This window comes from Mustelus asterias, chromosome 23 (genome assembly GCF_964213995.1).
Source record: "Mustelus asterias chromosome 23, sMusAst1.hap1.1, whole genome shotgun sequence".
Classification (NCBI taxonomy): Eukaryota; Metazoa; Chordata; class Chondrichthyes; order Carcharhiniformes; family Triakidae; genus Mustelus; species Mustelus asterias.
In genome coordinates this window covers 24,546,079-24,570,782 of record NC_135823.1, presented here as the reverse complement: position 1 = coordinate 24,570,782, position 24,704 = coordinate 24,546,079, and the positions used below count along the sequence as shown (strand labels likewise).

The 24,704-nt window shown below is 46.4% G+C and overlaps 1 protein-coding gene across 1 annotated transcript in view; it reads left to right on the top strand.

The window, feature by feature from the left end:
* LOC144510364 (myosin-16-like) overlaps positions 1-10,240 on the top strand; it is a 66,472-nt gene extending 56,232 nt beyond the window's left edge. The window contains exons 36-44 of the mRNA XM_078239804.1: positions 554-690; positions 1,678-1,781; positions 2,074-2,266; positions 2,861-3,064; positions 3,576-3,701; positions 4,156-4,326; positions 5,306-5,506; positions 6,421-6,636; positions 9,892-10,240. Coding sequence (XP_078095930.1) covers positions 554-690; positions 1,678-1,781; positions 2,074-2,266; positions 2,861-3,064; positions 3,576-3,701; positions 4,156-4,326; positions 5,306-5,506; positions 6,421-6,612 — 1,328 coding nt within the window. The 3' untranslated portion in view covers positions 6,613-6,636; positions 9,892-10,240. The remainder of the gene's footprint in view (positions 1-553; positions 691-1,677; positions 1,782-2,073; positions 2,267-2,860; positions 3,065-3,575; positions 3,702-4,155; positions 4,327-5,305; positions 5,507-6,420; positions 6,637-9,891) is intronic.
* The last annotated feature ends 14,464 nt before the right edge of the window (positions 10,241-24,704 follow it).

The following is a 24,704-nucleotide window of genomic DNA, read 5'->3' as shown; positions in this document are numbered from 1 at the left end:
TACAACAAGGAGCCTCAACATAATGAATAATTTACTTCACAATATCAATGTCAAGTCTACCACATGTCTCACTGTTATGAAGAAATGCATGAAGTGATCCCATAACTGCGCCAAAGGTTCACAATGTTACAATGCTGGTGTGCCACCTCGCAATAGAATCGCACATTGTCATGGGGCAATTTGGATGTTGTGCAATCGTACAGTGTCTTGGTGAGTTGTCATCTCCATTGATTTCATTGGAAATAAAAATGGAGAGAGATGGAAAACAGGCTGCCAATTTGCTGTCACCCATCTTACACGATCGCCTAGGATCAAAATCTACCCCATAACATTTTACGCAGAAGGAGGCCAATCAACCCATTGTGCTCAAAGGCCTGTCCACTTAAGACATGTTATTTTGCCTCTTTCCCACACCTTTTTAAAGCAGAAAATATGGAAAGTAACATTGTTTGCCTAATGAACAATGGATGCATTACTATCCAGAAGTCTAGCTTCAAATGTTTTGATGCAAACAATCACGCATTTCACTGTGCAATGTTCTGTGAATCTTCAGATGAGATTAAAGAATTGGTGGACCAGCTTACTGAGGGTGGAAAGAGTGTGCACGAGCTGCAGAAATTGAAGAAAAAGCTGGAAGTTCAAAGGGATGAACTGCAGCTAGCTCTGGAAGAGGCTGAAAGTTCACTGGAGGTACTGAAATCTGATTCAGTGAATGTCATTCAAAGCAAAGGTTTCAGTCAGAATAAAAATGTGACTAGTATTGCATGAAGCACTAGCACCACAGTATAAGCTTGGGAACTGTCCCAAACATTTATTTGTCTGCTGCATGCACTAGACAAAGTACGTACCTTATGCGGTTCATTTTGAATCATGAGCATGCGAAATTCAATAGGTACATTTATACAATTTACCAAGTTGTTTTTCTCTGTGATGATATTACAGTTATAGTGAAGGTGCAGATCAAACCTAGACTCGAAACCAGAACAACTTGGAGTGAGAACCCGTAACAGAGGCAGTCTCAATCCAATTAAATTGGGAGTCACTTCAGGTCCTTTCACACGTAGCATTGATGCGAAGCTTGTGATGTAAATGCACTTACGTGGCTAGTTTATGGGTGAGGGGAATATATGGGAAAACTAGACTGTCACCCTTAGCTGGATTGTCACATCAAAGGACTGTTGATACTGAGATACAGTGGCTAAATGCAATGATAGAAAGCTGTAAATGTAGAGTTCTGCACAACAAAAGCTCAGCATCTTGCTAACGGCACAATGCCACGACCCAGTCAACTTTTATGTCACATTTAGATGATACTGGCCACTTGTCTCACCAAGAAAAATAAAATTCCATCATTACTTCCATCCCTGCGTGACACTCCATTGCTGAGATTCAAGCCTTGTGTGCATCCCAAGCCTCTTCACTCCATTAATGGTGAAATAGTCTTCAATCGTTTCTCTGAAAAAAAGTCCTCAAAATTCATGTTTTCGGCCAAACTGTTGATAATACCTCGGATTCTGTCCTTTTGGCTCAATGTCCTTATTTACCTCTATTGTGAGACCCCTGGAGAATTTTCTTGATGTTATAAATCCTACATAAAAACAAGACATAGCTATTTTATGCCTCATCGGCTGAACTTTCTTTTCCATGCTGACAAGATTTGGTTGGTCTTGTACTTAGGCAGAGGAGGCTAAGGTGGTCCGCGTTCAACTGGAATTGGCACAGGTGAAGGCAGACATTGAGAGGAGAATCCATGAGAAAGAAGAGGAATTTGAAACCACAAGGTATGTAGTGTGATAGTACTGTCATTCCACAACTTTTAAAGGTACTCCTGATTTTGATTTAAGCAATATTATTGCAATGATTTAAGAATTATACCCTGCATTTAAATATCAGGATTGAACATTGCCAATAGTATCTATTTAATACTTTATTCTTGTAATGTTGAAACAATCAACTTTCTCTTTCAACAAAGAAAGTTGCATGTTGTTGGGTAAAGGCATCTCCATGACATTCCACCACTGTTGGTTGCTATTGGTAAGGTTTCTAATGCTGTCTTTTCCTATCAATTTACAGAAAGAACCACCAGCGTGCCATTGAATCATTGCAGGCCAGCTTAGAGGTTGAGACCAAAGGCCGTGCTGAGGCACTCAGGCTGAAGAAGAAAATGGAAGCCGATGTCAATGAGATGGAGATCCAACTGGAACATGCAAACAAAAACAATGCAGAGTTGGTCAAAACCCTAAAGAAACTCCAGCAACAACTCAAGGTACAGATGAGTTGAAGCCTTTTGCTTCATTGTAAATTATTGCAATCTCATCTTGCAAGGAAGGTTGGGTAGTTTCATGTTAAGGAGGTAAGAAGCAAGACTGATGTAATTGGAATAAGATAAATACGAGCCTAGTCATAAAAAGATTCCTTAACTATGGTAGGATTACAAATATATTTACAACAGCAAATGCATTTATACATCATCCTTTAAGTACTAAACAGTTCCAAAATCCTTCACAGGTGTGTTATCAAAAAATATTACCCTGAGCTGCAAAGGAGGTATTGGGGCAGGTGAGGAGGGTCTTAAAGCAGACAGCGAGATAAAGGGAGGATATTTCAGAGCTTAGGGCCCAGGCAGATAATGATAGAGTGAAGGTATTTGAGATTGTGCAAGAGCCCAGAATTGGAGGAGTGCAGGGATCTCAGTGAGTTATTGGAATTCAAGAGGTTTCAGAGACAGCGTGGGGCAAGGCCATGGAGGGATCGGACAAGAATTCTTAAATCAAACCATTGCCTGACTGAGAGTCAGCCAGCAAATGTTGACACATTCAACAGTCTCACTGCTGACAGAACGATCCTTTTGTCCCCTCAGGACACACAAGCACAAATGGACGAGGATTCTCGTAGACACGAGGAGCTGCGTGAACAGTTCAACCTGTCAGAACGACGCATTAGCCTTCTGCAGACAGAACTGGAGGAACATCGCAACACTCTAGAATCCAGTGAACGATCTCGCAAGCTGACAGAACAGGAGTTGGTAGAAATTACTGAACGGTACAATGAACTCAATGTGCAGGTAACTACTGGAGCCAAATATTCACAAGCGATTAGAGAAAGATCATCAAAAAAGATAAACAAACATTTTGCGGAAGTAGAGGAGTCACAAATCAACATTGTATTATCATAATATCTTTACAGACGGCTTGTTTTTGTACCCAAAATGTATTTTCTATTCTGTCTATCTCAAACTGAGATAGGTTTTGAACAGTCTCAGTCTAGTTCTTAAAGACTTAGACCACAAGGTTGGCTACAAGTTCCAATTAGACTCTTAAACTCACTGTAGAAAATGGAAGCATTGTTTGGATGTGGTAAGATTGCTAATCGGAGTTTCTAGTTAAGGCTCATTAATACTGAAGCTGCATTATAAAATGTTATAATGTATTGACACAGGGCCTGGAGCACCATGGATGAGTAAAGCAGATGGAAGAGATCTTACCAGAATGGGAAGTCTTTATTTGGAGTGGTTGACTGATCAGACTGGACAGAATAAATTAAGTGCTCAAACTTTTTATTTTCATCCCCTTCAGAACAGTACTTTGCTGATTTATAAACGTAAGCTGGAAGGAGATCTTCAGTCACTCACAAACGAACATGAAGAATTGATCCATGAGTTCCGTTCTGCCGATGAGAAGGCAAAGAAGGCCATGAGTGATGTAAGTTTACAATCTTGGGCCACCACACAACTGAGATGTTCTTGTTAACTGAGAAAACATTCACCTACTTACTATTTGTATGACATAATTTTATTTAGGCTAATTAATTTGTAAGTAAACCAAATTAACATTTTATTTATGTCCAAGCAAGAATCAGACATCTTCCATCTTTTCATTGTCAACTTAAAAAGGAAATCATTTTCTATGCCATTATTATTGTTATTTTATAATTACGATTGAATGTCATATTGAATTTTTAAAAAGATCATAATATTGAATCTAAATTTCTTGTTGCTGATACCTTCATTACATAGATTTTAAAGAATAATTGCTGAATTGTTTAAATTGCAGATCTCTCAGCTGTTGATATATTTTGGTTCTAACAGGATATGTATAAAATATAGGCTGTTTACAAGTAGTTGCATCAATTTCATTTTCTCTTTTGTTTAACCAGGCTGCCCGTATGACTGAGGAGCTGCATCAAGAGCAGGAACATTGCATGCACCTGGAGAAGATAAAGAAGAATTTTGAGATTCAAATCAAGGATCTGCAGGTTAAGCTAGAAGAAGCTGAACAACAAGCCCTCAAAGGTGGCCGACGCATCATCCAGAAACTGGAGACCAAGGTGAGAAGAGCAAGAAAATAGGAATGGGTTGAATTGCCACAGAAAATAGTTCAGCTTCAGACTGTTACTTCATTGCATCATAACATCTGAGATATTAAAGGGAGAAATAAACCATTGTCCATTGATTTATTAATCTGAATATAGAGGCCTGGATTTTCACTCCCGATTTGGGGAACTTGAGTCAGGAAATCTCCCGGTTGCCGCACCCATCTCAGGAAAAAGTGTCCCCCCACCCCAACCCAGCCAAAATAGGATCTGTCACAAATGGGGATGAGACATGGCCCGGTCCGTCATTTTTAGCCCTTAACTGAATTGAATAGTCTTCTGGGATAAACTTAAATTATTGCTAAATTAGAACATATACGTTAGTAAAGGAAGATTTGTGTTGGATTGAAAACATCTCAGAATATTTAGTGAGTTAATGTTGACCTGCTAGTTGGAATGGTTGATCTTACTGGCCCTTAGAAATGGCTGTCACGTGTCTGGCTGTAATATTTCTTATAGAGACCAGAAAGAGATTGGGACATCTGGAGGTCATGAAAAATGCTATATTTAAGGTGCTGGCACAATGGTTAGCACTGCTACCTCAGCGCCAGGGACCCGGGTTCAATTCCGGCCTCAGGTCACCGTCATTGTGGAATTTGCACGTTCTCTTCCGGGTGCTCCGGTTTCCTCCCACAGTCCAAAGATGTGCTGGTTAGGTTGATTGGCCATGATAAATTAATCCTTGTGTCAGGGGATTAGCAGGGTAAATATGTGGGGCTATGGGAATAGGGCTTGGGTGGGATTGTGGTCGTGCAGACTCGATGGGCCAAATGGTCTCCTCCTTCACTGTAGGGATTCTATGATAAATGCAAATCTTCCATCCTATCTTTATCTTTTTTCTGGTCCACTGATCCTGAATTCTGATGAAAGTCAATGTTACTCCTCTCAAGCGAGAAACTTCACATTTATTTAACATTTATTTCCCGTGCTTTAGATTAAGGAGCTCGAGTCTGAGCTGGACTCGGAGCAGAAACGCCACGTTGAAACAGTGAAGAATCTGCGCAAGAACGAACGGCGGCTGAAGGAGCTGATCTTCCAGACTGAGGAAGATCACAAGACCAATCAGCGCATGCAGGAGCTGGTGGAGAAACTGCAGAACAAACTGAAGAGCTACAAGAGGCAGATTGAGGAGTCTGTAAGTGAACTCAACATTGTCCTGGCAACAAGTATTAAAAGAAGAGGTCAATGAAAGCCATTACTCTGAATAAATCACTCTGGAAATTCCTCTCGAAATCCCTCTTTTCCTATAAAATCCACCTTTTCATCCATGTTTTAGATTACCCTCCCAGCATACCCTTTCTTGTCTCGGCATCCATATTTTTCATTTTGCCCTCTGCACCTACCACCTTCATTGGGACCAGGGGTATGACCTTAGATGGCTTGTATGTGGTTCAGAATAATGCCAAATATGTGGTTTTGATTCCCCCCCCCAGGCTGAGCTAGATTTGGGACCCACCTCCTCGTCCTGCCCCTGAGAGTGGAAAGCAGTGGCAAACCACCAATCACAAAAGCTGCCAAGGAAACAGCACATGGTGAAGCATCAGTAGGCAATGAGCTTGGACATCAGAAGCTCTCACCATCATTTGTTTCCTTTACAGGACCGTGAAGAAAGTATAAGAAAATGGCACAGAATAAAGTGTCCTGGGGGATCGACTGGTCTCTTGCTGGAGTTACAATGAGAGACCAGCAGAACAGCCACCCACCCCAACCCCACCCATCCCACCAGGGAATTTCAAGGCTATAATATTATTTCTATTTTCAGTGTCTAAGTTGGTTTCCAAAAAGGCTTTATACAGAACCTTACTCAATCTACTGGCCAAATATCAAGCCCCACCTCCACCATATTACTTTCTCAGTTGCCAAATAAGTCAATTGTGAAAGGTTATCCACTTAGTAATAGGGATGTTAGTTTTTCATCTCAATGTCAACCAATTTGGAGACCGTATTCTCCAACATTCAGCTGCTGGGACTGATGACTGTTGTTCCTGATAGAAAGGACCTGGTGATGACAACCCCTTTCACAGTATTACTTTGCTTTCATCTCCACAGGAGGAACAGGCTAACCAGAGCCTGGCAAAATACAGGAAAACCGTTCACGAGCTGGATGATGCTGAAGAGAGAGCCGGCATGGCAGAATGTGCACTGAACAAACTTCGCACCCGGAACCGGGTTTCTGCAAGCAAAAGCTTCAGCACAGTCGAGGTCATCCAGGTGTCTTCCAAATCTGCCACTGAAGAGTAGACAGATGCTTTCCCATCTCAGCTGGTAACTTTGACTTTTTTGATTGAAAACACACGTTCAAAAATTATTTTCTTTATGATTTTTTTACTAGTTATTTGCTTCAGTATTTTTTCCTGGCTAGTTTTAAGTTTTTTTTCAAAAAAGTTTATTTATTTGTGTCACAAGTAGGCTTACATTAACATTGCAATGAAGTTACTGTGAAAATCCCCTAATCGCCACACTCTGGCGCCTGTTCAGGTACACTGAGGGAGAATTTAGCACCTAACCAGCACGTCTTTTGGACTGTGGGAGTAAACCAGAGCACCTGGAGGAAACCCACGCAGACACCGGGATAACGTGCGGACTCCACACAGATAGTGACCCAAGCCGGGAATCGAACCCGGGTCCCTGGTGCTGTGAGGCAGCAGTGCTAACCATAGGAGGACAGCTTCTTTGCAATTTTGTGGCAGTCTCAAATTATACATCTGTTTCAGTTGATCATTTTTTTCCTTGTATTCCTACTCCCAAAACAGTGTAAGCGTCTCTTTATATGTTTTCAAGTACTCATCCAATCAATTGCCTTCCACCTATATGACCTGAATGTATGCAATTAACAGTTAACAGCCTCGAGTTACAGCCATGCTCCATAACTTTCCTAACTGACCATCAGGAGGTGTATAGACTAGTCCATCATGTCAGACAGCAGCACTTCATCTGATCTTGTTCTTATCTGATACCCACATACACCTGCATGCACGTTTCACAGGACATCAATCCTGAATTGGGGACTCTGGCCAATTTTTCTCTAACCCAATCAAGGGTGAGTGAGGCCATTTGAAGTACCTTTGTTGAATCCTGATTGAGATCAGCAAACCGAACACAAACTGGAGATCAAACTGGGCAATTCATTCATCCAGTGAACATCTTGGTGGGGTTAGATAAGTGTTATCTCAGCCCATATAAATAATTCTTTTTGCTGGTAAAGCATTGATGTTAAAGTCATGGGGGAAAAAACCCAAAAGGATTACTGGGGAAATGCACTCTGACCTGTGAATACGAGGATTATCTCCTCTGTCTATATTGAGTTATGATGTGGAGATGCCGGCGTTGGACTGGGGTAAACACAGTAAGAAGTTTAACAACACCAGGTTAAAGTCCAACAGGTTTATTTGGTAGCAAAAGCCACACAAGCTTTCGGAGTTCTAAGCCCCTTCTTCAGGTGAGTGGGAATTCTGTTCACAAACAGAGCTTATAAAGACACAGACTCAATTTACATGAATAATGGTTGGAATGCGAATACTTACAACTAATCAAGTCTTTAAGAAACAAAACAATGTGAGTGGAGAGAGCATCAAGACAGGCTAAAAAGATGTGTATTGTCTCCAGACAAGACAGCCAGTGAAACTCTGCAGGTCCACGCAACTGTGGGAGTTACAAATAGTGTGACATGAACCCAATATCCCGGTTGAGGCCGTCCTCGTGTGTGCGGAACACGAGGACGGCCTCAACCAGGATATTGGGTTCATGTCACACTATTTGTAACTCCCACAGTTGCGTGGACCTGCAGAGTTTCACTGGCTGTCTTGTCTGGAGACAATACACATCTTTTTAGCCTGTCTTGATGCTCTCTCCACTCACATTGTTTTGTTTCTTAAAGACTTGATTAGTTGTAAGTATTCGCATTCCAACCATTATTCATGTAAATTGAGTCTGTGTCTTTATAAGCTCTGTTTGTGAACAGAATTCCCACTCACCTGAAGAAGGGGCTTAGAGCTCCGAAAGCTTGTGTGGCTTTTGCTACCAAATAAACCTGTTGGACTTTAACCTGGTGTTGTTAAACTTCTTACTATATTGAGTTAGCCCAGATAGTCAGCAATGCCCCTGAGGTGATACGTCTGTGGAATCTGAGCTGCTCCTTTCAGTCACTGTTCAAAGATCCCTGTTGGTCAACAGTACCTACGGACTAGATCAGGACTAAGCCGCAGAACTGTCTGGGCATTCATTTCTTGCATGGGTGAAGAAACATGGGCCAGGGTTCCCCCAAAAAAGTTCTTAAGTGTCGAATTTGTGGGGAAACTGGAGTAATTCATGCTGTTTTTTTCAATGGGATTCACACTAGAATCTCCCACACTCTGTGCAATGCAGAGGCCACCAGCGTGAATATCATTAGATTTCAGTGGGAGGGGCCTATTCTCACTCGGGAGGCTGAAACCAGCAGGCCTCGGCGCAGTGGCCCCAAACTGTCAGCCTTCCTTTGCTGGCCAGCTTGATCACTGGTCAGCCCGGGATCCCCACAGTGGTCCCCTCCCAACCCCCTCCCCCATGGCCCAATCGCAGCCCCCCCCGACTATTCCCGGGCCAGCCCCAAACAAGCCCTCCCCACGTCCTGGACTGCCCGATCTCCAGCCGCCCCTCCAGCAGTGACGATCCCCCCACCCCCTCCAGCAGAGATTGACCACCCCACACCCAGCCCACCCCCAATCGCTGGCCTCCCTCCTGCCCTGACCGGATCCTAATGCAGACCCCCACCCCCAAAGATTGCCCCCTAGGCCCCGCCCCCAATAGGCCACATGGGCAATACCAAGGTGCCCCCTGGGCATGGGCATTTTGCCCCTTGGGCAATGCCAGAGTGCCCATACCCAGGGGGCACCGCCCCCTCGCCGCCTGACCCCCTGGGTCAATTGCACCTTCCTTCACTCCAGGGGTCATCCCGCTAGTTCCCTGAAAGTGGGGAGCTAGTGTAATCCCCGCGGGAGTGAAATATTCCTGGCGGGGTGAGAGAATTCAGTCCCGGGCCCGCCAATGGCATTTAAATAGTATGTAAAATACTATTTAAATGCTAGCCCCGCCTCCCAGTCGATTTCCAGCGCTGTGCAGATAGCACTGGAAATCCAGGCCTGGGAGACGCAAGCAAGACGCTATGATTAGTCAATAATTCCATTATTGCTGTATCATTGACTAGCAGGATGGTCAAACGTGGAGGAAGGTATATGAACTTTGGTTTTTTTCATCCAGCAACTTCATATCCTGATCAAAGCTCCACAAAATTCAAAACTCTGAGTATGAGGAAAACTGTAAAATATAATTGCCGGAATTCTACCGCCCCGCCCACTCCGGAATCGGAGCAGGCGAGGGGCGGACAATGGAAATGTCCGTTGACCTCGGGCAGGATTTTCCAGTCTCGGGTCGAGCAAGGCTGTAAAATTCCAGTTAATATGTACAGTAATAATATGTAGAATTATGAAGTAAAGGAACATAAGAGATTTCCATCAATCTTAAACTTGTTCAATTTACTTTCAGGGTTATGTGTGTCTTCCCTGACAGCTGTCAATCATTAATGGAAGGCGATATCTGCTAAAAAACCTTCCAGTCTTTTCGAGGAATATTGAGTTATTTATCATTGAAAAGTGCAGAAGTGAAACATCTCTCTCTCTTTTACCAAATTGTTGAGCTAATTTGAAGAGGTCCATTGTCTTCCATCCTCCGTAAAGTGAGCAAACATCTATCTTGGTAATGCTGACAGTTGGAAAGGAAGTTTGCTCCCTCAAGTCAAGGATAGAGTGTGCAATTTAATGTATAACCTGGCTGATTGTGTAAATACCCATGCACCCCAATTACCTGAATAAATGTATAGTGCAGTAATAAGCTCAATGCAGTTGTCTTTTGTGTTCATTCAATGGGAATTCAACTCATAGAAATTAAAATCATTTTTCAAATGCTGCTCTTGCCGACATTTGATGGCGGCTAAAAACAGGATCATGGTACAAAAATAAAATGTGTTGCACTGTCTATGCGAGGGGCCATAATGCAGGTCCAGTGCAGTTGCATTGAAAGCCATTGCGTACATCCGATGGTGCATGTCTTTATAAGGGAACAGGTCAGCTAATTTAAATACTTTGACAGTACTCGTGTGCACTGTCTGGTATTTCAATAGGGAAGACTGAAAGTGCGTTATTCAGATGAGGCCGAATGCAAATTGTTAAAGTGCTATATTGTACAGACAGGAACAAACATCCTGAGGAACGATTACAATCAGAACACACTTACTTCATTCATTTTCTAAGCCCCTTGATGTAAATAAGAAAAATAATAAACCACACTGTCTTACCATGAGTCAACGGGCTGGGTAGTTCAGTTTAGTTTATTTATTAGTAGGCTTACATTAACATTGCAATGAACTTACTGTGAAAATCCCCTCATAATACTGGCTTTGATTAGTCAAATCTTGAAACAGATCAACATGTACATGAGCTTGGTCAGCATTAGTTTTATAATATGGTCTACTCCTACTCCCAAGTTGCATGCTTGTAATTGGTTTTCTAGGCCTTTCTCTCAAGCAGGTCAACCCTGACTGATTGACTTTGAACATTGAGCTTTTATCTCCATGTAAGAATATATAAATGATGAGCATGCAATGCTGGGACTGGTCTTCCTTGATTTAAATAGACTTGGGGCAACATTAGATGAAGTCAAATAATGAGCGGAGGGCTTTTCCTTTTAATGCATGCAGCACTAATGTTTCTTGTGTAAGGACAGCAGTCCTTTTCAGTGTCGTGTTTCAGTGAGAGGCTTTACTGAACAAGTCTTAAGATGTCTGCCTTCCGAGGCAGCCTCATGGCATAGTCACATGACTATGGAAGCCAGATGTGTCAATAAGACTGGTGACATTTCAAAATCTAAACACACAAATGTTTTATTACTGTGATCATAGCATGCAGCTAGCATTAAAACATGCTGCTGACTGTCTGCATGCTTTAGCAGGGGCCACAAGTTTGTATGAGGCTATCACCATATTAGCCTGTACTACTTAAAGCCAGTCTGCATCTCTTAAAGAGGAGGTGCATTTTGCCTGCATCACATGCTGGCAGTGGCTGGGGAAGAGGGTCCAAGCTGAAACAGCACTGAATAATGGAACACAGGACGGAGAATATGCTACAAGGTTCTCTGACATAGCATTAGAGGCCATGGTGCAGGAGTTGGATCAGAGAAGAGAGGTGCTCTATCCCAATGGAGACCCTCCAGACAGACTTTACAAAGGCACTGGGAGCAGAAAGTCATCACTGCTAGCAGTTTCGCCTTGAGAACCTGAATGCAGTGCCCCAAGAAGTTCAATAACGGTACACAAGTGGTCAAGGTCAGTGAATGTTTCTTCAAATAACATATGCTTACAAAGAAGCCTCAAACACTGCTCCAATTGCTATTTCCCCACCTCCACTTCACTACCATTCCAACAATCTCCAACAACAATCGTTCATAGCTCACATTCATAGCTTCATCTCACCCTCAGTCATTGAACAGTGCTTCTAGCCTCACACCCACATCTCTCAGCGAGCACATACTGCCAGCAATTCAACAATGACAGGCACATCACCCACATATTGCACCACACTCACTGACACATATCCCTCTCACTTATAGGACAAGCTGGTGCAAAAGCAGAGGCAGCAGCCCCTCACCAAGGGAATGTATGGCTGCATGTCCTTGCCTTGATAGAGAAGGTGGTGCTCATAATTACTGGAGCGGCCATGACTGAGGCCATGGTGAATAAAAGAGCTGAAACCATCAAATGTGATGGCCTGCTCATACCTGTTCTTCCTTCTTACATTCCATTGCCCCCTCATCCCACAATCTCTATTGACTTACAAGCTGCAGACGGTGTAAGCATGCACCTCTTCCTTTCTCCCCTCTGCAAACTGCAACCTTACCCTTGTGCCTTTCCCTTTTCAGACGTCCAAGGAGTGCAAACTGGCCAGGCAGTGGAGGAACAGCAAGAAGTGGAAGAGGAAGAAGACACTGATGATGAAGAAGTGCCATCCTTCAGTCTCACACTCACAGCCATCAGCTGAGATACTGTCACTGCAGTCCAGCACCTGTCCTCCAATAGATTGCTACAATTTCTGAGGTGCCAACTTGGGGAAAGGCAGTGGGTCAATGGAGAATGAACCTCCTGCCCTTTCTCAGAATGTGGAGATGCCGGCGTTGGACTGGGGTGAACACAGTAAGAAGTCTCACAACACCAGGTTAAAGTCCAACAGGTTTATTTGGTAGCAAATACCATTAGCTTTCGGAGCGCCTTCACGACACACGACAGCGCAGAGTCGCTGAGCAGAAACTGATAGCCAAGTTCCGCACACATGAGGACGGCCTAAACCGGGATGTTGGATTTATGTCACATTATCAGTAACCCCCACAGCTTGCCTCCTGGACTTGCAGGCTGTCCTGTCTGGAGACAATACACATCTCTTTAACCTGTGCTTAATGCTCCCTCCACCCACATTGTCTGTGTCTTTAAGATCTGGTTGGCTGTAGGGATTCGCATTCTAATCAGTATTCTGTAACTTGATTTCTGTGTCTCTGTGCACTGTTTGAGAGCACATTTCCACTCCATCTGACGAAGGAGCAGCGCTCCGAAAGCTTATGGTGTTTGCTACCAAATAAACCTGTTGGACTTTAACCTGGTGTTGTTAAAACTCTTACTTTCTCAGGATTACAGCATTCCCACCCACCTCCCCTCACCCCACCAACTCAGACCAATTTCACTCCTCCAATGCCCTGTTGTTCGACGGTCAGTCAGCTAGCCCAGATTGCTGAACCCATGCCGAGATGGTGCAGTCAGAAGCTGGGCCCTCAAGATCCAGAGCTGCTTAAGGAAGGCCTCTGTGGCCATCGGCCATGCTACACTACATTGGAGCACGAAGACAAGCAAAGGCATGTGACACTAAGAGAATGCACAAGCATGATTAGTTGCCTTTTGTATGGAATATTGGATGGTGTGACTGATAAAAGTGGTTTGAAATGGTTGTTTGTGGTGGCTTTTATTTCATCATTATGGTGAAGCAGATGCTGTCACAGACAATAAGAGAGGGAGCATACGATGTAGGACTGATAGTGACTGATGAATAGGAGTTGCCTTCACTGGTATCGCAGTTGGATGAGCCAATCATGGACAGCCTGGCCAGAAAAGTGGATGTGTTGCTTGACACCTCCCTCTCTCTTCCTCCTCCTTTGCCTAGTCTTTGATCCTTCTTTTCTTCCTCCTCAACCTTTCCCTCCTCAGTTGAAGTCCTGGTGGCCAGGGCTGTACCCTCACGAGAGGTTAAGGCTGTGTGGCATGCAGCAATACATGAACTACACTCCGGTGAGTACTCCAGAAAGGTCCATGAAGCAAACCTGTTCAGCAGTCCAATTGCCTGTCCAATGACATTTCATGTGGCAGAATGGCTCTCGTTATCATAGAATCATAGAATCATAGAAACCCTACAGTGCAGAAGGAGGCCATTCGGCCCATCGAGTCTGCACCGACCACAATCCCACCCAGGCCCTACCCCACATATTTACCCGCTAATCCCTCTAACCTATGCACCCCAGGACTCTAAGGGGCAATTTTTAACCTGGCCAATCAACCTAACCCGCACATCTTTGGACATATATGCATACTGCCCACGAAGGTTAGTGGGGTGAAAAGTGAGGACAAGGGAGACCCTATCCTGGTTCTGGAAGGGAGGGGTGAGATGAGTGAAGTGGTGCTGACAGACCTGCTGAGATTTTCCAGCATTTTCTGATTTTGTTTCTGATTCCAGCATCCGCAGTATTTTGCTTTTAAGCAACTGACTTGAAATTATCCCTTTAAATAAGGCTGGGCATTCCTTGCTGATGCTGAACAACATGTCTAACTGTGTGTATATGAGCTTAAGAGTGGGTGCTAATTGGAGCATTGATGTTAAAAATGTCATACTGGAATCATATCAGTGTTCACAATGATTGTCACCAACTCTGCGTATTTCTTGTGCACATTCCTTGCACCCATGCAAACAACCTCTCCAAAATGGCAGCCCATACAACCCACATCAGGTGTATGCAGGTGACATGGATGCCATTTGGTATTGAAATGGCACTCATAGTGCCTAAAACAGGCAGCTGCTATGCAACTGGATTTTGTGGTGACTGAATTCTTTCACATTCTAACTTTTTAAACCTGTATCTTTTCCTAGTCCCTTTCTACCTTGGCAGCCACAGGAGCTAGACTTTTCAGTGTCTGCATCGACTGACTGTTTCACAGACAGACAGAAATCACAGTGTTGCTCACCGCAATTGATGAGTGGTATTTATTTGAATTATCCAGTCAAGCTGGCCAGTTATTTATAATCTGGACCCTTAGAATAACACCTTCCATTTAGTATACTGATCACCCTTCATCTTTTCTAAATAACCTGAGAGAATATATGTTGGCTGGATACAGACTGGTTACATTACAACAGTGACTATGCTTTAAAAAGTACTTTGTTGGTTTTGGAATATCCTGAGTTGTGAAAGGCACCATATAAATGCAAGTCTGTCCTTCTTTCTAATCACTGTTTTTCAGCATCAGAACTGTTCTTCCAAATTCTATGAAAATACTTTAAATAACACAATGTGGCCCCCGAATTTAAATAAAATAGAGATGTCAATGAACATGTTACAGTCAGCCCTTGTGCAGGCTGAACTGAAAGTGCTTCTGGAGTACACTATCACAAAGCCTCAGGCCTCAGGCTATTGGCATGAATGATCAACTCCATGTTTTCCAAGATTATTTGCTGGATGATGCATTGCTTAGTGTGGTGCTAACCCGTGCAAATTAGAAAGGACAGTGGTTCCAACCCAAGCCTGCACTGAATTAGCTGAGCTCAGGCAGGCAGCGGTGCAGGCAATACAATCAGCCTCAAGGGCAAATACCATACAATCATAACAGCGCAAGAGTCCATTCAGCTAGCATTGCCTCTTAGCAACCAGAATTCTTGCTTCTGTTTGCTACTCCAGTGGCACTGTGAGGAAGTGTCAATGTTTAAGATGCCATGTGAGGCCAGGATTGGGCTGGGTTATGATGCGCCTTCATGAAGAACAGCCAGGAGAAACTCGGCACTTAGGCCCATGCTGAAGGAATGGCTACTTGAGTGAGCTTCTGGAGAACTGCTGACATTCATGGGCCCTGTCATGAATCAGTTCATTCAGGAAGCCGGGGAGAATAACCAAGAACTTGCATGTTTCAAAATTAATGTTTTGTGCTAACTAGCCAAAAGTTAATTTTAAAAATAAGAAACCCCTATTGAATAAATGGTGACAAATCATATTTTAGTTTCCTAACCAGGAAGGAAAATCTAACCAAGACAAATATTTATTAATGTATACCTAGTAATTTATCAGTGTCCCAGAGCTCTGGCCTTTGCTGATATATTATACATTTCTGACATTTATATGAACTAATATATGAGCTGTGCATGAGGCATTGCACTGTGCAGAAACCAATCTATCTTTTATTCATGCATAAGACATGTAATTTAGCTGCATAAATCTAGTGCCTAATAGAAACATTTCACAGCAGTGAAAATAAAGTAAAAATTCCATTAATTCAAAATGTCATTTAAGAATCTCCATTGTGCGGAATTCCAGAAAAGTATGAAACTTCGGATCAAAAGTATGTGCAGAAGAAATTTGGATGATGTTATCCTGGAACATTTCTCAGTTAGGGATCCTTTATATACTTTGCCTGAAGTTTTCCGTAAATCCTCACTGATGCAAGGGCAAGAGTCTTGCACTGATTTCTCCTGAGGAAATTCTTACGTCCATCTCAAGCAGAGTTAGAATGGTTTCATTTCTCCGTGAACACATTTACAGTTGTTTGTGCTGATTCTGAGTTAGATTTACAGAAATCCTGCTCAGCTCATTCACCCAGCCCAGCCATTGCCCTGTGTGGGAGACCAGACGGCATGAGTTTCCTAGACCTTCGGTGCTTCTGAATGGGTCTAAATTTACACCCAAAAATTTAGGCACAGTCCAATTCTGCATAATTGGGATTGTTGGAGTTTGGTAACCATTTTCTTCCCTTTTTCCTTATTGAGACCTGTATTCTACTGAACCAATACTATTATCAATCTCAGAAAGAACAAACATTTCCAGGGAAGGCACTCATCCTCCTGCACACATTCACAAAGTCTAGGTTACTGAAATGGCCTTCCCAATGTTCAACCTAATAATGGGGAAAGGAGGAGGATCAGCAGAAGGAATAGGTTCTGAGGCACCATAGCTGAAAGCAGTTGAACACCTTTTCTGCATTCACACTGTTGCCCGTGTTGGTCATGTTATGTTTGCGTTTGTTTTCTGTATTTCATGTTTCTGGGTGGGCAATCACGATTCTGCAGGCGGCCAGACCAACATAGAAACCAGTGTAAACTTCAGCATAATTTCAGTGTGAATGAGATTGGAAAATTCTGGCTCCCGCCCCACCCCCCCCACCGCCCCCCCCCCCCCCACCGCCCCCCCCCCCCCCCACCGCCCCCCCCCCCCCCACCGCCCCCCCCCCCCCCCCCCCCCCCCCAACTTTATACGGATCTGACTCCATGTATGGACCAAATAAACTTTGATTTGATTTATTATTGTCACATGTATTTGTGTATAGTGAAAAGTATTGTTTCTTGCACACTGTACAGAGTGCCGACAAAGCATGCCGTTCATAGAGAAAGAAAGAAGAGGGTGCAGAATGTAGTGTTACAGTCATAGCCAGGGTGTAGAGAAATATCAACTTAATGCAAGGTAGGTCCATGATGGCAGCAGGGAAGAAACTGTTATTGACTCGGTTGGTACGTGACCTCAGACTTTTGTATTTGTTTTCTGATGGAAGAAGGTAGAAGAGAGTATGTCCGGGGTGAGTGGCGTCCTTAATTATGCTGGCTGCGGGAAGTGTAGACAGACTCAGTGGATGGGAGGTTGGTTTGCGTGATGGATTGTAATTGTAATGTAATTGTAATTTGCGTGATGGATTGTAAACTGTAATCCTCCTGGTTTTTCAAAACAATAAAATGCCTTTATCTATCTGACTGAATGCAAAGTCAATGGGCGCTACCTTACTGGCTTACTGCCCCAGTTGATCAGCGCAGCAAGTGAGATCAAAAATCCGATTTTACGCTGTTGCATAGGATTGACTGCATTTCAATCCTATTGGCATGTCTGAGACGGTTGTTTCTGGCTTTCTGGACACTTCCCCCTTTGCCGACATGAGGTCAATTCAACGAGAATCATTGCTTGTCTCCATCAGCGGACACCAGGTGTGATGGCCATGCTGGGGGAATCGGAGGCCAGATGGTCGGTGGCATGGTCGGGCAGTACCCATCGGGCAGTGTCCAAACTGACAGAGTGTGGGAAAATTACATTGCCAAACCTGCCCAAAAACCCGATGTGGAACACACCTGTTTTCAGACTTTTATGACCCTTTTTTGGGAAAATTCTGCCCATTGAATTCCTTTCCTATTTAACAGTTTGAATCAGATGTGGGCAATCCCAACATTACAGTTTTCTACACTCGTTGTGGAAGCAATGTGGGGTTGGATAGATCTCAGTGATCCTGCCTGAAATCAGATCGGGTACCAGCAGAGACTGGGGAAAGATTGATGAGCAAGGCCCATCATCAGATTTTTATTGAAGGTCACCACTGTCTGCTGCATGTTGTGCAGCTGTGCTGTAGAATGTGAGGTTGCTATTCAGTAGGACAAAGAGGAGAGCCAAAGTTCACCAGTGCCAGAGGAAGAGGTTGGGGAAGTGGAAGGAGATGAGCAGATAGATGTGTAGACATGAACTTTTCCAAAGCTGAGCAGTTATCAGCCTTTGTTCCGTTCCTCCTTTCATTAGTGAACAGATCAGCAGCAATTGTGGCAGAGAATCAGGCTGTGCTTGGAGGAGCAGCAAACACCAGTGGCGGTGAGTACATTGGAGAAAGATACATTTGGGAAGGGGGGGCATTGTGGGAGAGAGACAGACTGCTGGGGCCAAGGGGGAAGGAGAGGCTGCGTGGGACATAAGGGAAGGAGAGACTGCAGAGCCATGGGGAAAGGAGAGACTGTGAGGGCCTGGCACTGAGATGCTGCAGGGTCACAAGTGGTGGAAGAGGCTGTGGTGTGTGTGAGAGTGAGTGAGTGTGTGTGTGAGAGAGAAAGTGAATGTATGTGTTAGACAGAGTGAGTGATTGTGTGAGAGAGTGAGAGAGTTTCAGAGAGTGCGACTGAGTGTGTGTGAGAACAAGTGAGTGGCTGCAATCTTACAAGCCCGTCTCACCTGACTTTCAGCAAGGTGAGATGGTAAGATCGGGCAGGAGTCAAAAAATCAGATTTGCGCCCGGTTTTTTGTCCCCCTCCCAATTGTACCGACACTGTTTTGCCAGCAAAATCGACTCTGTGCCCTGGACATTGTCATCAGGCTCATTTACCTCTATCACCTCACCAGCCGAGGTTCTTCCTGAAGGGAATCACAGAGGCGGCATGGTGGCACAGCGGTTAGCACTGCTGCCTCACAGCGCCAGGGACCCGGGTTCAATTCCCGGCTTGGGTCACTGTCTGTGCGGAGTCTGCACGTTCTCCCTGTGTCTGCGTGGATTTCCTCCGGGTGCTCCGGTTTCCTCCTGCAGTCCAAAAGACTTGCTGGTTAGGTGCATTGGCCATGCTAAATTCTCCTGGAGTTTGGCGACTGGGAGATTTTCACAGTGACTTCATTGCACTGTTAATGTGAGCCTACTTGTGACACGAATAAATAAATGTTTAACTTTAAAAAGTATAGCCCCCACCAACAGTGATCAGATGTGATGGCCTTGCCAGGAGCATCAGAGGCCATTGAGGCCCCTGGATGGTCAAGAGCAGGAATGGGCAGTGCCAGAGGCCAGAGGGGCAAGGGGGCAACTATTCCGGGGGAGGGAGCGGGGGAAGGGGAACTCTGAAGTGGGGGTGGGAGCAATGGCGAGAGAGGAAACTCTGAAGGGGTGGGCGATCAGCGAGGGGGTGGCAATGTCTGTGGAGGGGTGTCCCGATGTCTGTGTGTGGGGGTTCTCGATGACCGTGGGGAGGGGTGTGCGGGGGGGGGGGGGGGGGGGAGAGTGGCAAGAGATCTCCGAGTACACTTGGAAATCAGGGCACCTGCACAATGGCACCTCTAGGGTTCAGCAGCCGGCTTCCCTCTGCTGCCACTCTGCATTAGAGATTGGTGGTGGGGGAGGAAGGAGGATTGGTCCGGGTGGGTGGGAGGGTCAATCAGTCCGGGCGGGCTAGGGGCCTGCAGGGACAATTGGTCCAGGCGGGTGCAGGAGTTGTGGTGACCCACTGTAACTGCATGTTGTACGCCTGGACACACCCCTGCTGTGCCTGACCCAAGACTCCTCCCTTTCCACCTGATCGAGGTATAAAGGCAACGGTTCCTCCCCTCTGCTTCAGTCTGGGCCAGGCTGACTACAAGGGTGTGTTCCAGTTCTTTGTGATTAAAAGCCTGTTGTATTTCACTCACCCGCTGGAGTCCTCGTAAATTGATGGTGCATCAATTTTAATCGCAAAGAAAAACAAAACTCATAGGATGGAACAAATTTTGAAGCCAGACAAGTTAGACCTGGATCCTCAAGCTGTGGGAGCTGCCAACAGCTTCGATCACTGGTTGAAGTGCTTTGAAGCCTTCCTCGAAGCCTCTGCTGTCGTCTAGTCCGAAACAGACAAGCTGCACGTGCTCCACGCCCGGGTAAGCGACGTGGTATATTCCACCATCTGCGACGCTGAGATGTACAGGGACACGCTAGAGCTCCTAAAGAGCCAGTATAGCAAACAGACGAACGAAGTCTACACCAGAGACCTTCTGGCTACTCGGAGACAACGGCCGGGAGAATCGAGTGCACAACTTCTCCGCGAACTACGGGTACTCGGCAGGGCCCTGTAATTGCAAGGCTGTATCCACCGCGCAGTACACGGAGGACTTAATCCGTGATGCCTATGTTACAGGCATCGTGTCCAACTACATTCGGCAGCGACTGCTGGAGCAGGGTGGGCTGGACCTACCAAAAACAGTGGCGCTCGCTGAATCTTTAGAGGTGGCCTCCCGTAACCTCGAGGCTTACGCACCTGACCACGCGGTTGCATCGTGGGCACCACGGCCGCTGCCACCCCAGTATCTAGGAGGGCCGCAGACTTACGCCACACCATGCCTCACCAACGACTCGACTGCTGCGGCTGTTGCAGGTCCGAAGTGTTATTTTTGAAGCTGTTGACAGCTCCCACAGCTTGAGGATCCAGGTCTAACTTGTCGGGCTTCAAAATTTGTTCCATCCTATGAGTTTTGTTTTTCTTTGCGAATAAAATTGATGCTTTTGCCTGGGGAAGCACCCCCGACAACGCTGCCCAGCTAGGGAGGTGTTCTGCTCTGAGTGCGGGAAGAAGGGCCACTACACTAAAGTCTGCAGGGCAAAGTCGTCCTCGAAGCCCAACAGTGCCGCGTGTGACCCGAGGGAGCTGCCATTTCGGTCGCCATCGGCCGCGTGTGAGTCAAGGGAGCCGCCATTTTGGACGCCATCAGCCGCGTGTGAGACAAGGGAGCCGCCATTTTGGATGCCATCGGCCGCGTGTGAGACGAGGGGGCCACCATTTTGGACGCCGACAACTGCGGTCGACCACCCTCCAGGATCCACGGTGGCAGCTGTCCAGCTAGATCAATCCCGCCCGCATCAACTCGCCAGGTCCATGATGGACATCCAGGTAAACGGCCACGTGGGAAATTGTTTGTTCGACTGCGGGAGTACGGAGAGTTTCATCCACCCCAATACGGTGAGCCGCTACGCCCTTTCCGTGTGGCCAGTTAAACAAACAATTTCCTTGGCCTCAAAGTCCCGCTCGGTGGATGTCCTCGGGATGTCCTCGGGTACTGTGTGGTGACCCTTACGGTTCGGGGCACCGAGTACGAAAATTTCAAGCTCCTGGTGCTGCCACACCTCTGCGCTCCTGTACTCCTGAGGCTCAATTTCCTGACCCATCTCAGGAATGTCACGTTGCAGTACAACAGGCCTCTTCCCCCGCTCTCCGTCTGCAACCCAAGAGCAGACGGTACAGTGCGGGGGACAGGACCTTCATTAGGTCTGAGGTTCAGCGGCTCCTGAAGGAAGAGATCATTGAGGCTAGTACTAGCCCTTGGAGAGCACAAGTGGCGGTGGTCAAAACTGGAGAGAAACACCGTATGGTCATCGACTACAGTCAGACCATCAATCGGTACATGTAGCTGGACGCGTATCCCCTTCCGCGCATATCTGACATGGTCAATCGGATTGCGCAATACCCTGTGTTCTCCACTATTGACCTTAAATCGGCTTACCACCAGCTCCCCATCCGCCCGGAGGACCGCAAATATACTGCTTTCGAGGCAGATGGCCGCCTCTATCACTTCCTTAGGGTCCCCTTCGGCGTCACCAACGGGGTCTCGGTTTTCCAGCGTGAGAGAGACCGAATGGTGGACCAGAACGGGCTGCGGGCCACATTCCCGTACCTGGATAACGTCACCATCTGCGGCCATGATCAGCAGGACCATGACACAAACCTCAATAAATTCCTCCACACAGCCGCTCTCCTTAACCTGACCTACAATAAGGAGAAGTGTGTCTTCCGCACTCACTGCCTCGCCATCCTGGGGAATGTAGTGGAAAACGGGGTCATCGGCCCCGATCCTGACCGCATGCGTCCCCTCCTGGAACTTCCCCTTCCCACCAATCTCAAAGCACTGAGGAGATGCCTGGGCTTCTTCTCATACTACGCCCAGTGGGTCCCTAATTATGCGGATACGGCCCGTCCGCTTATCAAATCCACCCTTTTTCCCCTGTCGGGAGAGGCCCGCTTGGCCTTCGACCGCATCAAAGCTGACATCACGAAGGCCATGATGCACGCGTGCACTTCCAGGTGGAGAGTGATGCGTCTGATTTCGCCCTAGCCGCCACCCTTAACCAGGCGGGCAGATCCGTGGCCTTCTTTTCACGAACCCTCCAAGGCTCAGAAATTCGACACTCCTCTGTCGAGTAGGAGGCTCAGGCCATCGTCGAAGTGGTGCGACACTGGCGCCACTACTTAGCTGGCCAACGGTTCACTTTGCTCAAGGACCAACGTTCGGTGGCTTTTATGTTCAACAACGCGCAGAGGGGCAAGATTAAGAATGATAAGATACTGAGGTGGAGGATTGAGCTCTCCACCTACAATTATGATATCTTATACCGGCCCGGGAAGCTCAATGAGCCTCCGGACACTCTGTCTTGCGGAACATGTGCCAGCGCACAAGTGAACCAGCTACAGACTCTCCACAATGACCTCTGTCACCCGGGAGTCACCAGACCCTACCATTTTATTAAGGCCCATAACCTTCCCTAAACTGTTGAGGACGCCCAGTCTATAACCAGACACTGCCCGATCTGCACGGAGTGTAAGCCGCACTTCTATCGGCCGGACAGGGCACACCTCATCAAAGCCACCCGCCCCTTTGAACGCCTCAGCATTGATTTCAAAGGGCCCCTTCCTTCTTCTGACCGCAACATCTATTTCCTCAATGTTATAGATGAGTACTCCCGATTCCCTTTCGCCATTCCCTGCCTTCAGCCACGGTCGTCAGGGCCCTGCACGGCCTCTTCACCCTGTTCGGTTTCCCTAGCTACATCCATAGCGACCGGGGATCCTCCTTCATGAGTGATGAGCTGCTCTCTAAAGGCATAGCCTCGAGTAGGACTACCAGCTTCAACCCCAGGGGAAACGGACAGGTAGAAAGGGAGAATGCGACAGTCTGGAAGGCCGTTTTACTAGCGCTACGGTCTAAAGGTCTTCCAGTCACCCGCTGGCAAGAGGTCCTCCCCGATGCACTGCACTCAATTAGGTCACTCCTGTGTACGGCTACCAATGCCACCCCTCATGAGCGGATGTGTGCTTTCCCTAGGAAGTCCTCCTCGGGGATCTCAGTACCGTCGTGGCTGATGTACCAAGGCCCCGTTCTGCTCCGGAGGCATGTGCGGCCCCATAGGTCGGACCCCCTGGTCGAAAGGGTCCAGCTCCTCCACGCCAACCCCCAATATGCCTATGTGGCATACCCCATGGGCGGGAGGACACGGTCTCTATCCGGGTCCTGACACCTGCGGGTGCCTCGGAGCCCACTATGACCCCCCATCCCACATCCCTAGACCCCACATCCCTAGACCCCTCTGTTGTTCAGGTAGCACCAGGTCCGCTTACTACTTTGTCCCCTGTATGCAGCTCGCCTGAGCTCCCGGAGTCACCGCACAGTACCCGACCAGAAGGGACGACGGCGGACTCGAGCGGTTTCACCCTGCCATCTGAAACAACACCTCAACCAGTACTACGGCGGTTGCAGCGATGGATCAAACCGCCCAACAGGCTGAACCTGTGAGGGGTCGACGTCTTACTTCAGCCGTGACTTTTGTATATATTCTGTGACTTTGTATATATTGTTCCACCCATCTCACCCCCGCCGGACTCTTTTTTTAAACAGGGGGTGAATGTGGTGACCCACTGTAACTGCATGTTGTATGCCTGGACACACCGCTGCTGCACCTGACCCGAAACTCCTCCCTTTCCACCTGATCGAGGTATAAAGGTAACGGTTCCTCCCCTCTGCCTCAGTATGGGCCAGGCTGTCTACAAGGGTGTGTTCCAGTTCTTTGCGATTAAAAGCCTGTTGTATTTCACTCACTCGCTGGAGTCCTCGTAAATTGATGGTGCATCAGGGGTCACAGAGATTGGTCGTTCAGGTGCATTGAGGGTTCACAGATGTCAATTGGTCCAGCTGGGTGGGGGCGTCATAATAGGCCACGGGCATCCGCGGTAGCTGGAGTGGGAGGCCTGCTTTAAGTATGGAGGCTGGCTGAGAGCAGCAGAGGCTGAGTGACAGCTTAGTGACAGCGCAATGGCGCCCTCTGCTGCTCTCAGCTGGTGTTTGGGCGATTAAGCTCTGCCCCTCCCCAACTGGCAAGGAACGGTTTTTGGGGGTGAGTGAGTGAGCATCCTGAGACTGGGAATGAACCAAAAACACACACTCTGACCATCTCACAATCCAATGGTCATCTTTGTTAATTTTTTTAATTGTCAATTTATTGCTTTGACTTAGCTTTATTTTTGCTCAGTAAGTTGATTCTTTTCTAAATGCTCAACTTGTTTTTCAAATTCATGTATTCTGAAATTTGCTCATCGGCCCCTTGAGTAAGAAAAAAATGGACATGTGGCTGTCCATGCAAAAAGGTTGGACAAGCCTTCCATAGACCCTTGAGTTATGGCAAATCAGTGATTTCCTGATTTGACAAG